This window comes from Halictus rubicundus, chromosome 15 (genome assembly GCF_050948215.1).
Source record: "Halictus rubicundus isolate RS-2024b chromosome 15, iyHalRubi1_principal, whole genome shotgun sequence".
NCBI lineage: Eukaryota > Metazoa > Arthropoda > Insecta > Hymenoptera > Halictidae > Halictus > Halictus rubicundus.
This window is the reverse complement of record NC_135163.1, coordinates 6,945,827-6,960,177: the sequence shown is the minus strand read 5'-3', so window position 1 is coordinate 6,960,177 and position 14,351 is coordinate 6,945,827. Positions and strand designations below refer to the sequence as shown.

The 14,351-nt window shown below is 44.9% G+C and overlaps 2 protein-coding genes and 1 long non-coding RNA gene across 6 annotated transcripts in view; 2 read left to right on the top strand and 1 right to left on the bottom strand.

Moving 5' to 3' along the window:
- Positions 1 to 1,819: 1,819 nt before the first annotated feature.
- On the bottom strand, positions 1,820 to 3,926 carry LOC143361429 (uncharacterized). The gene is made up of 4 exons (XR_013083448.1): positions 3,662 to 3,926; positions 3,168 to 3,286; positions 2,640 to 2,811; positions 1,820 to 2,545 (listed from the first exon to the last, which is right to left on the bottom strand). It is a non-coding gene; the product is annotated as an uncharacterized LOC143361429 (long non-coding RNA).
- Positions 3,927 to 6,016: 2,090 nt separating this feature from the next.
- Positions 6,017 to 10,732, top strand: LOC143361215 (uncharacterized). Of its 4 annotated transcripts, none has more exons than XM_076800444.1 (4): positions 6,017 to 7,229; positions 7,283 to 8,762; positions 8,857 to 9,016; positions 9,082 to 10,732. In XM_076800444.1, the coding sequence occupies exons 2-4, from the start codon at positions 7,381 to 7,383 to the stop codon at positions 9,724 to 9,726; spliced, it is 2,187 nt and encodes a 728-aa protein (XP_076656559.1). In that variant the 5' UTR covers positions 6,017 to 7,229; positions 7,283 to 7,380; the 3' UTR covers positions 9,727 to 10,732. The 4 variants fall into 4 exon arrangements, with proteins under 4 accessions (XP_076656559.1, XP_076656561.1, XP_076656560.1 ...); XM_076800446.1 differs by having other exon boundaries at positions 6,017 to 7,542; positions 7,621 to 8,762; XM_076800445.1 differs by having other exon boundaries at positions 6,017 to 7,542; positions 7,618 to 8,762.
- A 1,311-nt stretch (positions 10,733 to 12,043) lies between these two features.
- Positions 12,044 to 14,351, top strand: part of Ypel (Yippee-like) — a 29,810-nt gene continuing 27,502 nt past the window's right edge. Inside the window, exon 1 of the mRNA XM_076801199.1 lies at positions 12,044 to 12,265. The gene's annotated coding sequence lies outside the window, so the exon portion shown is untranslated. The remainder of the gene's footprint in view (positions 12,266 to 14,351) is intronic.

Below are 14,351 nucleotides of genomic sequence, written 5' to 3'. Positions count from 1 at the left end.
CATGAGCCCTGCTCCTCATAAGATGAATGGCTCTCAACAAACGTATTTAGACTGCGGATGCATCTGTAACAAAAATGAATAAGTCGATTACTGTTCCGTAGAGAGTTCCGAACTCTATAAAATTATTACCAAAAGAAATATATATTTATGTACCTTCTGTACCCTCAAATTAATAGAGGTACAATTTTTCATCTATCTAGAATAAAAATTCCATAAAATCCTGACAAAATTTACAAAATCATGTATGTTTCCATCGCATTGATTTTAATCGCTACGTCGATTTGGCACGGAGGTACCGATGAAGGTGTGGAAATCAGGGACAGATGAGAAAGACAATGCAACGGTGTCTTTTCTTCTCGGTCCTCTTTGTTCGGGTAAGGTCTGCTATATCGCTTGCACGTATGAACGCACGAATTGTCGTTACACGAGTCGATTTCGGGGTGGCTCGGGAATCGATGAACTCCTCTGGCAGGACCTACGACTAATCGTGATCGATGAGCCGGCGCGCACCGGCACGTGACTCGTGATCTATCGCGTGGAAACGACCGATCGCGATATATGGACGAGAAAACATTTCGCCCTTTCGTCAGGGATCATTTTTTTTTACTCTCGTCCCACGGCGCGCGACGCCTCGGACACCTTACTTCTGCTCGTTTAATTCGTCGGCTTCCGCACCCCTTGCCTCGCGCAAAAACAATTTTACAATGCAGAAGTTCGCAGTGACCCTCATATTTCAATACCCAAAATATTCTACATCAACAATGTACTTCATAGTTTCAGCAGATATTTTTAAAATGACAAAGCTTTAGGTAAACTCACCAACTTCTACTATCTTTCCCGAGTAATGCAAAATTGTTGCGTTTAGTGCTCGGTAAACCTAGCGTTAAATGAACAGCCAGCGTACACATATATAGATGGTATCGTTAATTTTTGACCGATCCTCGAAATTAGGCGAACGGGGCCAAGAATGCGGGGGTAACTAATTGCTGCGAAGGATGTGGCCCTCTCGGGACACGTATCCATTTTTGGGGAACCGGCCGCGGCGAAGGGTCAGATAGAGATCTCGAAATTATAGCTCGCTATATAGATGTTCCCAGCGACAGGGAGGCTCGTTAGAGAGTACAGACGCCGAGAGTATCGATGGCCCTCATTAGGTAATCATCTTTTAATTAAGCCTCGAGAACCGGTGGAAAAAGCCGACGACGCTAGCCTACCACTCGAGTAACCACCGGCGTTGATTACCTTGCTCCACCGGTTTCAACGGGCGCGGGGGCTGTTGTGTCTTCGAATGGGACTGACATACAACTTGACGCACTCTAATCTGAGCGTGTATGGATCGGTACACCTCGATCCTCTGTCAGGTGGATTTTTCAAGGCAGCAAGAGAGAGAAGTGAGACTGGGTCTCGACCTGGGTCCCCTCCGTAATCGCCTTTCCTTTTGTGACTAAGAGATGCGACGACGTATCGCCTTTTCCTAAACAATACACAGACACGTGTCCGTTTCTTTGAACCGCCGACTGCGCCGTTGCTCATCGTACACGTGGATGATAAACTGCGTTGCATAACGAGGCGATGTGTTGTCGTCTCTGTCATCTGCGACGCCGCGACTGTAAACAGTACGTTACACGTTTCAGGCCTGAAGGACAGAGAACACTGACTGAGATAGGCTGGTAGGTGGATCAAAACTGTCTTTAGAGAACAAAGATCCGCATAGGTACGCGTAAAATGATATGACTGAGCCGTATGCCATCTTTCAGTAAAGAATGAAGTCTAAATAAATGATACCTTTAAGCTCAGTCTGCCAAATGTCACTAAATTTTTCGATTCCGACCACTGTGGCGGCGCAAACAACACCCAGCGGTAATTGATTCGCAGAAATCGCGACTGACCTGCGGAGTATGAGACTGCACCATGGAGGGACGGTCGACAAACGGTTGTTTGACGGCACCACCCCCATACCGTAGCACCGGCAGACCTGGTATCGCATTCACGGTCCACTGGCTCAGGATTCGGCTCTCTTCCCTGCTTCTACGCTGTCTCCTCCTCATAAAAAAGGGAGGAGAGAACGAGAGAGGGAGACAGAGAGAGTACAAGGGGTGGTAGAAACAGCATGATGAAGGCTACGCATCGTCGGCGATCCGTAACCCTCGATCGTCGGCGCTCAAACGTATCGCGCAAGCGAAACATACTTAACAGATGGTTACATGAGCAACGCATTTGTCTTACAAATCGCGGTTTCGGCATGTCCCCGTGTCTCCTGATACGGAAACGCTTCATCGATGCTCCTGCTTGTCGGCCCCGAGATTTATCGACCAAGCTTTATGGGAATTATTTATCGAGGAACCGCGGACGTGCAGCGCCGACCGTATCTCCTCGTTCACGACCCCGGACGTCGTCGTCTGAAACCTGGCAAAACTTTATGACCGGATAATACTGCGGCGATAACTACGGCTAAATTACTGAATGAATCAATCAATTGTCCACTGCCTCCCCAGCCTCGCTCACATGACTAGTCCCACGCGGAATTCTTCCCTGGACGTGGACCCTGCAATTGTTTAAAACATAAATAATGCAAACAGTTTAATGCTTAGATTAAACGCCCTTAGCTTCTCTTAATGGTTTGATCTGACGTTACATACTGATTACATGTCCATGGTGAATAATGTTGTAGATTAAAGCTGAACCATCCCCAGAAGGGTACATTCCGATGATGTTGATCTTTAAACTGCGGATTTTATGCCTGACCTTATGCAGAAAATGATTATAGATCTGCAGCCTGCTCATCTTCTTGCGAATGAATGGATAAACTACCTGCGAAAATTAACTTCGTTTTAATGGAATTATGTATGGTTTAATATATTAATCTGTGCAACTCGACATTCTTTTGTCGTTGAATAAAAAATAAACGGGTTAAATGCAATGTTTGGTCGTTTTTGAGCGATGATTCTGGGACTCGTTTGTTCAACGAGAAATGCATCTCGCGATCGGATCGTGCATGCAACTGCAGTCGCATCACGCGTCCTTCGTGCTCCGACACCTCGTCAGGAATGAGACTGCATGCTAATTAGAAAACAAACAGCGAAGCTGCTTCCCCGAGATTTTCCGATCTACGACGATCGGCGAAGCATCTGTTTACCATTTTTTTCATATAAAATATACCGAGCTACCTTCAACTTTGTTGACTCTCTGCGTTATTCAAAGCCTTGCGTATAGGCAACCGGTTATGCATTTATATTTCTCATGTTCTTCTCTGGACACTGTTACATCGATTATCAGAAAATTCATCCTGAAAATTTCAAATATTAAAACTTCATCTCTTCTCCCATTCGTGACCCATTGCTGGGTCATAAAATAATATTTTGTTTCTACATTTAATGTGACTATGCAAACGAAAAATTTGCAGTAAGAATCATTTGCCGTAGCTCGAGGTGTGCTTATCGAACGCAGCCGTTTCCGATGACGGAAGCAGAGGTGGTCGCAATTAATTAGCGACGCGCTCATTCGTGTTGCGTAAAAGATAACGGGTCAGTTGTTTAAACAATCCGACGATTCCCGGTTGGACGGAACGTTATTTTGGTACAGTGACACGGACTCACGGCTGGTAAAGTAATCTATCAAGGGGGCATAAGTCCTCGTCGCGTGGTAAGAAACGGCCTCTCACCTCACGCCTCACCTCTCGCCACGGCGATATAAACGGCAGGTGCGCGTGCAGACAGCTCGAGGCGCTTGCCAGTTAACCATGGGGTGGGCAAACTTTTTTTCTGAAAGGGCCGTAGTAAGAAGCTGCGGGGATTTGCCGTGTCAAAAAGAGGTCACGCTACGCTAAAGCGGACGCGCAAGTCTTTTTAATCATCTCGTCAGCCGAGATATAATCCGTGCAAATCGTCGGTAAAAATCCGCGAGTCCGGCGCGCAGCCCGCAACAGGCATCGCCTCTGGAAACAGAAACACTCGAATCGTCGTCATACTTCCTACAAAAATTCATTCAACATTTAATAACCAAGATTCATTCAACATTTAATAACCAAGGTTCATTCGGGTCAAATAACATATATACGCTCGCATCGTTGTCCAGGGTATTAGGTTGATGCATATGTCCGATTTTAGAATGCAAATGTTACGAAGCGTTTCGAACAAGAAATACATTACGATAGCTTAATATACAGGGTGTCCCAACAATGTTGTATTTCCTTGAGAGAGGTGATTCCTGAGGTTGTTTCAAGTAACTTTTCCCTTCGCGGAAACGTTCTCCGTGGCTTTGTCAAGAAGTTATTAACGGAGAGCACGGACCAATCACAGCGCGACTACGGCGGACATCGGCGCTGGCATTGGCCGAGCGGGAATCCGTCCAATATAGCCGCGTTCGGATTGGTCCATGTTTTTCGTTAATAACTCGTTAACGAAGCAGCAAGAAGCATTTTCGTAAAGGAAAAAGTTACTTGAAATGACCTCAGAAATCACCCCTTTCGAGAAACTACAACATTTTTTGGGACATCCTGTATATCACTTGAAGGGTTCGATCTAAAAAATTCGATTGCTTCTATTATTCAAATCTTATTCGAATCTATTATTCGATTGCTAGCAGACTCTGCCGGCTTTCTGCCGTTTGACTATCTAGGTTACCACAATATTTAACATTTAACTTTATCTAACATTTTCACCTATCCTCGACAACAAACCGAAGTATTCAAGATTCTAGAATCACATGGTACACCCGGTACATGAAACATGATAAAATGTCAAAAAATAAAGAACATCATTATCCTTATTAAAAATTATAATTGACCTTCCGACCGTGGATAACGAGTTAACTCGTCATTCGATTCGCTCTCGCCTTTCAATAGGTTTTCGTTTTCTTCCGAGCCCGACCATTAATCCTTTCACTTTATTGCGTCATGGAATCCGTAGTGACATAAACTACGACGTTCGAGAAGATTTTCGTTTTCCGTCTAGTAGGTACGTTTTCGTACGGTGAATCATGTTTGGAAAAGCGCGTGGGCACGCGGCGCATAGTCAGCTGAAAGAATCGCGATAAATGAACGAGCACTGTTAGATTAATCACTGTAAGATTGTGATTCCGGAAGTACGCATTGGCTTTGAGCCAAGCGGTGTGCGCGAGCTATTAACGCGCGGGATTGCTTATCAGTTGCTGAGTACGCGTTATTGCGTCGACGATGACCAACCGAGCAACGTCGACGTCGGTGTTTCCGTCCTCGTGCCACCTAGATGCCCCCACGTCTCATAACTCGTCAGATACATCAGCTATAAATCCGGCGATGATCGTCCTAATTGTTTTCTTGTAGTTTGTTCCACCCGCATTCCACCGCCGGCTCAGACTAAACCTCTTTGCTCCACTCCACTCCCTCACTTTTATCTATTTACATATTTTTCATATGTAAACCTTGTACACTACGATTATTATATTCTTCTCAAACTTTTCTGTTAAACTGTAGAACTTATGTATTTATGAGAAAAAATGTACAGATCAAATGTAAAACGGTAAAAACATTTAAAAAATTCAAACATACTATTGTACTATTTTCAACTGATTAAAATTATTAACATAAGGAACAAATGTCTACTTCGCTATTATACCTAGCAACGAGTGCAGACAAGTTTCGTCATTATGCTTTATTGTCAATATAATCTACCATTGTATCTTTCACATCTATATTTTTTCCTTATAGACCTTCAATTTCTCCTCTGCCAACTTTGTTGCTCCTATAATTAATTTTATTTCGCATCCACGTGCATCGCCGTCCATGATATTGACCCCCCACTGATTATCGAACAATTTGCACGTGATAATAAAGAACGGCAATGCAAATGAGCAACTCTACTCTCTCCCCACCACGTACCGCTCTAGTCGGTAAATATCGAAACCAAGAAATCAATCGAGAAAATAAATATTGACAGAAAAAAAAAATATAGTAGATCATTTTTTATTTCCTAGTTGAAGATCGGTACGCGCGATACCTTTCTACAAGCTTTACTTTCGACGAGTTGACGCTGTATGTATCAGTTTCGTGTGCGTGTGAGCGTTTTGGAGGGAAATGTATGGACGGTTGTGTTTGTGTCTGAAAAGAAATACAACCGGAAAAGAATAAGTTGTCAGAGTGTTGGTAGACGAGGGGATTGGAGATGTAAGGACAATGAAGTCGACAACCCGTGCACTCGTTTTACATTCGCCGACCTTTTGCCTCCAGAAATAATTGTTTATCATGGAATCTGTGATTATAGGTTACCGGACGTAACGACGAGGCACTCGTTTCTGTCAGCGTTTTATGACGTTTCTTGGTGGACTCGAACGAACCGCATTCGTCACGTTTCGCTGTGCGTATTGGAGAGCGGCGTAAAATCATTGAAAAAATGCAAAATATCGGAAGAAATTCGTCGAAAGAAAAAGCAATGATTCGTAACCTGTGAACATTTAAATATGGTGGAAGGAACGCGTCGGCGGTACAGTGTTGCCAGTACGGAAGTGCTAGATGACGGTATTGCCAGGTTTGCTCCCTCCAAAACGGCGCGTGCATTGGCAGCATTGTTTTTTGGTAGTTTACAAATAAAATGGCCGATATATGAGGCTATTTTGTATGGACAATAAAATATGCAATTCTGTAAAATTAATGACCATCGGCTGCTCGTGTGTGTATGTCAAAGTATAGGTTCGGTGCCGCGAAATACGCGGAAAGAAGGTGAAGTGTAAGTGAGCGTGTGGGAGTGCCGTGAGAAGACGGTGGAAGTTGTCGTACGAGACCCGTGGACGCCGCTGGCCCGTAGTCCGAAACGAAAAATCACTCACAGACTCGAATACATAGGAAAGTCCAGCAACCACCGTATTTTTTCCATTGGCGCGCGGTGGCGCGGCAACAATACGAAAACGACTGCAGATTTAGGAAAGCTGGTTTAGAGCGCACAGGCCCCCTCTGCCGCCTGCTCCAATTCTTTCAGCACTCTCGCCTCACCTCCTGAAACACTGTGCGTGTTCCGAAGCTTGACAAAACAACGCTTGGGAACACGTTGCGTACCGATTACTTTTTATGAGACGATTGATAACAGTCGCAAGGTGTTAACCACCTTGCACCCGTTACACTTTATGCACACTGGTTATTATCAGACCGCTCTGGACAATAAGACAAAACAGAATATTAATGCGCGTTAGAACCGCTCCACCAAGCAGATATGATTCCCAATCTTGAAACCCAACGACGAGATACTGGAGTGTGACGGGTACGTTTATTTAGAACCTTTCAAAATATTTCCTGCCGATCAATTTGTTGTAGTGGAGAGAAGTGGTGCGGACAATGCGTTGACAGAGACGGAGGGGCCAACGAGCACCGCGTCCAGCCAGCCCACCCCCTCCGTTACCCCCCTGTCAAACATGTGCACCACTCCTAGTAACGTAGCCACAGGATTTGGGTATACCTGGTCCTTTGGCGGACCAGGTGCGGAAGCCCGAGAAAATGCACAGGGTGAACTCACGACGAATATCAATTACGCTGTGAATAATAATCAAGACCAAGGTTCCAGTCAGAAAATACAGGTTGACATTAAGCCTCCTAAAATTACCAATAGTACGCATCGTAGACCGATGTTCACAATGAATGAAACCTGTCAGCAGACCCCAACAACGCACCACGGCCATACAGCTGGAGCTCATAATCAACCGCATGGTACCCTCGTCCGTGTTAAAAAGCACCACGATGTGTTTTCATTAACGTGCGACAAAGGAGGTTGCAATTGCGACGCAGCTCATCCGACGCCCGCGCCGTCGCTTTTTTCAAATACACTAGTTTTTACCACTGCTGACAAGCACGCCATGAGTAAGCATTTCATGACACCCCTTGGACCGCTACAACTTACCGCGGAAGAGTGCAATGAAATTTTAATGAAGAGAGCAGCGGCTGCCTCGAATCAAGCCAACGCGAACAACGTGGTAACGAGTCAAACGGACAGCACTGCTCATTTTGGACATGTTTTGACCCATGTTAACACCGCGCAAATTGAAACAAAGGTGAAACAGCAGCAAGATATGGGTAGTCAAGTACGTGTCCCAAAAGAAAGGCCATATTCCTGTTCGGAATGCGGGAAGTCCTTCCTCCTCAAGCATCACCTTACAACGCACGCGAGGGTGCACACCGGGGAGCGACCTCATGTTTGCGTTCATTGTGGCAAAAGTTTTGCACACAAACACTGTCTTCATACTCACCTACTCCTTCATAGCGCAGATCGACCTTACCAATGTCGTGAATGTAAAAAGTCTTTTACATTAAAGCACCACCTTGTAACGCACACAAGAGTACACACAAGAGATCGGCCATTCATTTGTCAAGAGTGCGGAAGATCATTTCCCTTAAAACGTCATCTGGTGACTCATAGTAAATTCCATTCAGGGGAGAGACCGTTTGTTTGCGAAGAGTGTGGAGAATCGTTTTCGCAAAAGGATCACCTGACGATGCACTCGCGCTTCCACGGCAGTTTACATCCCTTTGTTTGTCCCGATTGTGGTGCGACCTTCCAGAGAAAGTTTGAATTAGTGAATCACGGTCGTTTGCATGGCAGAGTTCCACACTCGTGTACTGTTTGCGGAAAGGAATTCCTCCAGAAAAGAACACTGTTAGCGCATATGCGTTTGCACACAGGAGAAACTCCGTTCGCGTGCACCGTTTGTGGGGAAGCTTTTCCTAGGAAATCCGACCTTGTTGCCCATTCTAAGATTCATAACAATAACACGAGCACGGACGAGAAATCGCTAATGTGCAGGTAAGATAAAGTAGGAGACGGTAGGGGTTCTATATTTCGTACACACGTGGATGATGCAAGTCTTCTGATATATTTATGCTGTTCACTGTTCCAGGGAATGTGGATTGGACTTCTCGAATCGAGAAGCCCTTACCCTGCACTTAAGGTTACATTCTGGCGATCGAACACTTGTTACCGACCTTTGTGGATTAGCGGCCGCCTTCCAGCAAACTCCTGGACACTTTCTTACCCCTAACACGTCGACGACTCATCAGGTACAGCTTCTAATAGTGTGAAACGTGGAACACGCGCGTTACAATGTTTGTTTCTCGGTTTACAGATGAATGGACCCATTGGAACACCCGGTGTCAGCCATATGCACGGTGCAACGCAAACATCACCGCCAGTGGGTACAGGTCCAAAGCCAAAACCACACATTTGTCCTGATTGCGGTCGTGGGTTCGCGCAGAAACATGGTTTGTCCCAGCACCAACGGCGTCACACGGACGGCAGTTGCCACATAAGATCGCACGTCTGCGATAAGTGTGGCAAAGCTTTCTACCAGAAAAATCATTTGTTATTGCATCAACGCCAGCACATGGACCCGCCGCCGAGCATACTTCGGCAACAACAGAGGCAAGCTGCCCAGGCTGCCGCCCAACAGGCGCAGCAGCAGCAACAGCAGCAACAAGCGCAACAACAGCAACAGGTGCAACAGCAACAAGTGCAACAACAGGTTCAACAACAAGTACAACAGCAGCAGGTGCAGCAACAGCAGCAGCAACAACCCCAACAACCGCAACAACAAACGTGTACGGTTGACACAAAAACAATACAGCTGCAGATACAGCAACAAGTGCAACAAGTTCAACAACAAGTTCAACAGCAGGTACAACAGCAGGTACAGCAACAACAGCAGCAGCAGCAGCAGCAACAGGCGTGCTCTGTGGACACTAAAGCAATACAGTTAAATGTCACTATGTGAGACGATATAGAAAGTGGGGACTGGTTGGTCCCTGGAACAATAGCACTCCCAAATGCGCACCCTGCTGCCACCCTCTGCACGCACTTCTCTTGTACTAACATTACACATTAGATATATTTATTATCTCTAGAATCGAATACGAAGTAATCAATTTTATTACAAGAGTATATATACAAAGTATACATATTATATTCTAAATATGTAAGGCTTGTAACAAGAAAATAAAAATAACCATATATTAGTGTTTTACATATACTTTATATATCATTTACTCTAGACATGTAAAGTGAAACTAAACAAATTAGTTGCCTTAATGAGATGATGAATTTTACTGAATACTATTAACTATTGTTTGGTGAACTCTTTTCTTCTTAATTTTTCTTTTTTTTTTTTTTAATTTACTTTTAATTAGTAGGGCATCACTTTATAAGAAAAACGAATATTAATAAACAAACATAAAACAAAGATTAAGTTTCTTTTATGTACTGCTGCTTTGTTGTTATCCTTCATGCTGTGCTTGTATGGTGGAGAAAGAAAAAACGCGAGAGAAATGAATTTGTTCGTGTGAGTGATCGGATAAAAATGAGTATGTAGAATGAATGGAGGGAGAGGGTGGCAGACGCGGCGCATATACGGGGCATTTTCAGAAAAATTTGTAGGTCTGCCCAATAGAAAAAAAAAAAAGAAATGGCGTCTTGAAACCATACTTTTACGTTAATACGATTCGTGCAATTTGTTTAACAAGTTTTAGAGAATTAAGAGCGCGCGGGAGAATCACAAAATTTCTATTCCACTGAACGGATACCGAGAGAAACCGTAAAATAAATTCGAGTGTATACATATGTGCATTCGGATGCACGAGAGTGGAACGTTTAGAAATTGGGCGAGTTAATTTTTTAAAAATGTCAAAAAAGTGTCTAATCGTAAAGTTTAATATGTACAATAACGGAATTTATAAATCTTGTTTTAGGTAGTAAATATAAGGAAGCAACAAAAACAAAAAAAAGGAAACAAGAGGGGAAAAGAATGTCTAACGACATTAAATTTTTTAACTGTACAAATAGATTTTCTAGGCGGTCCACGGTTTTTTTGCTTCGCAACTGTTTCTTTCTTTTCGAATTGTTGATAATACCTTTTTTGGTTTCTTCTTTTATACGAGCGTTTGTGGTTTCGAACTTTTTCCTATTCTCGCATAGTTTTCTCCGTTTCTCGACAGTGATTTTTTACTTTATGATACCGAGAGAGAGAGAGAGAGAGAGAGAGAGAGAGAGAGAGAGAGACCGACGGATATATATATATATTTGTGTGAAAGGCGTTCACATGTTCTTACAAAATCACTCAGCATAGCGAACTTTTGTAATAGTTTTGTCGGAGACATGTAATAGCTAATAGAATTGGACAAAGACATGAAAGAAGTAAAATAAAGGTAGCCTTCCTATATAGTTTTAACACATATACAGATTTTTTCCGAACAGAAACTTGTATACAGATGCGTTCCCAATTTACACGTAAGTCATTCATTTACACGAAGACAAAAGAAAAAAAAAAGAAAATGATATTCGACGATGAAATATTACAAGACGAGCTTCAACGTGCCTTTCTTCTCATTCTTACGACTAAAATATCTGACCTTCACTGCAGACAGATTAGCATGTCAGTTATATTTCGCCCATGTGCATATAAACTCGCTACACGGACAATTAGCATTCCTTCTTTTTCAATCCAAAATACAAAGCCGCATTTTTATTTTAATACCTCAACTAGTTTTAACCCACGGCTACATTCAAATCCTTACGTATTTCCGAACCTTCTTTCTTTACATGAATATCGATCTTTTCACTGGATCTAATACCTAAGAATTGAAATTAGCCGTTAGAAAATTCAAATTGAAATGAAACTTGGTTCAAGATGGATCCATCTCCCGCCATTCAACAGTTGAACCCTTTGTTGCGGGAGACGTCAGAGGAAAAAATGATCTAGTCGAAACAGCGTCGATATTGTTCATTCGATACCTCTGAACGTAGGTTACCATTTAACGTTTCTAGATCTGTACGATTTCCGCTGAAAATGTTTTAAGTTTCAGTCATTTTTAAGATCATTGTTGGTTTCCGGAGGCAAGCTACAGAGATCATTGTTTACGGCGTGGAGCGTAGTTTCCCGCGCGTTTCGCGCTCAGTAGCGTAGCAAAGAAAATAGAATGTGAGGAAAGGAAAAAGATAACGTAGTCAAGAGCGGCCTCTGTCGACGATGTCCGGAGGGAAATCCGAGGGTCTTGTGCGCATGCGTCCAGGTCATCGTATACCATCCCGCCTGCGGACGAACCGAAATAAATCGAACGACGCCGAGGCGATCAGCAGTACGGTGCTCGCTGGACGCGGCTGTTTCGCGTTAGTGATGATCAAAACGAGTCGTCGTGGTCGTTGTTTGCGGCATTTCGCGAAGACGAGGGAACCGTGATCCGGGATCAAAGGCTCGAGGCATCGAAGAGGCCGAGGACACGCGTCGTCGTTCGTTGCCGCGGCCACGGATGCATATGGAGGTGCGTAAACCCCCGTCGATTCGATGCACCCTCATCTAATGCACGCGCTCTTTTCTTCTCCTTTGACAACACCGCGTATCGGCCAGCTAACGTTCGTCGTATCCTTACGAGACCGTTTCGCAACGCGGCCCGTCGGTTTTTCTCTTGGCAAACGGATCGCCGACAATCGAAAGTGCCGTCGTCGGGTTCTCTCGTCCTGCGTTTACCCACGGTGGACGACCGATTGTTTTCCTCGAACAGTATTGTCCACGGGTTTTGTTGTTCCGGGAACGTGAAACCCGTTCATCCCGGCGCGCACCAGCCTCGGCTGGTTTCTCCGTTGTCGCCTGTGACTCTGCGAGAGCCACGGTCGAAAGAAAATATGCGATCCCGTCAGCTCGAACGACGCAGTTCCACGATTTTTTTCCCCCGAACGGGATATATCGGAAGTGCAACGATTCTGCTAGTTTAATAAACGGGATCGTTCGATCGAGTCGTGATGCCCGAGTTCCGTGTGACGGTGACCTCTTCCTCGGGAACGGACGGAGGATTAAAAAGTATACGTGCGCATACGGCATCGGACTTTGTGTACGCTCTCAGCTGACGGGAGCCTGTCAGCTGCCTTCCACGAGAGAAGATCAGGGCCGTCGCTTCGTGGCGTTACACCCGACTTCTTTTCTCCCGTTACAACCCGTCCTCCTCTCGATTTTTCTTCGGCGTTCTCCTTTTCGTGCTCGTTCGCGAATTAGGACTTTTCCACTTGGTAACAGTGCAAATTCTGCCATATCGAACGGTCCCTTCGTCACGTCCGCACGTGTGTGTGTGTGCCTGTGTGTGTGTGTGTGTATCCGAGCGTGCATATACGACAAGATTCTTTTATTCCGCGCGGTTAATTGCTGAATCGTGTAACGATCTTCGGACGGACCCAGTCGACGGCGCTGTGTAATCGATCTAATCGTTCGACACAACATTCTTGTTATTTCTCTGGTTTTTCCTCAATGGCAATCCTTCTTCCACCCGATTTTTCCCCCGTAAACAAACGAATGTTGTTCTCAGCGCGCGGCAAACATCGTAATACGCATCGTTTCCGACGATAAATCTCTCGCTGATACCTAACCGACAATGTCACCAGATAATGCGCGCTGGTCTCGTGTTTTGTACACACTCGCAGCTGATTCAACCTCCGCGTCGTAAAAACTCTCGGGACTTTAATTATCTTTCGATGCACACGCCGCTCTCGCGACGCGTTTCTTCGTAGATATGTGTAACCGAGTGGGGTTCGTTTTCAAGAAGAAAAAAAAAAAAATACCCTACCTAAGTGTCTTGTGTTGTGCCTTCGCGCGTATGCACGTACCATGTACGTGTGTATGCGTGTGGTCGCGGCAAGACAGCGGCGGAGAGCAATTGACGTAACTCTTCTCGTCCGCGTTTCCGACGGGCAAACCTCGATCGATTTTTCTATCGTAAATATTTGGCGAAGCCTGCCACCAACTCGTTCAAATTGTTCCTGTCCATGGGGGAAACGGCTCCGCGGACGACGGGGTCTATCTATTTTCCTTCCACCTATCGATCGTAATTCGACTACGGTTTCTCGAGTCGGAGCGCCTTTCGAATTTAATAGACCGAGAACACGACGCGTGTGGATGCGCACGGAGCGCGCTTGTTGATGTGTGCAATTCACTTTGAAAGCGACATCCGTCGTCGTCGTCGTTGTCGTTGTTGTCGTCGTTGTCGTCTTCGTCGCCGTCAGGACGCTTACACGGAAAATTAAATATGCACGACGAGCGACGAAGGACGATGACCCGAATTAACTAAACTCGAAGCTGCTGCTGCTGCTGCTCCGCGCTTGGTTCCTCTCCCAGTGTGTGTTTATTTAAGTTGCAGTGGCGTAGAGCGTAGACCAGGCGTCCCCGGGGCGCGTCGAAAGTTTCGTCGCTTGTTTCCCAACCATCGTTGCCGATAGACACGTGCGTAGCCTGCAAGTATCGTCTCTAGTTCGTTTTTCCTTATCTTTTTATTTATTATTTTTTTTTTTTTTTTTTTTTATTGTCTTCGAGCGAAGACATTTCTGGGGTTTCAAACGTGAACCCTCGGTTCGGTTGCTATG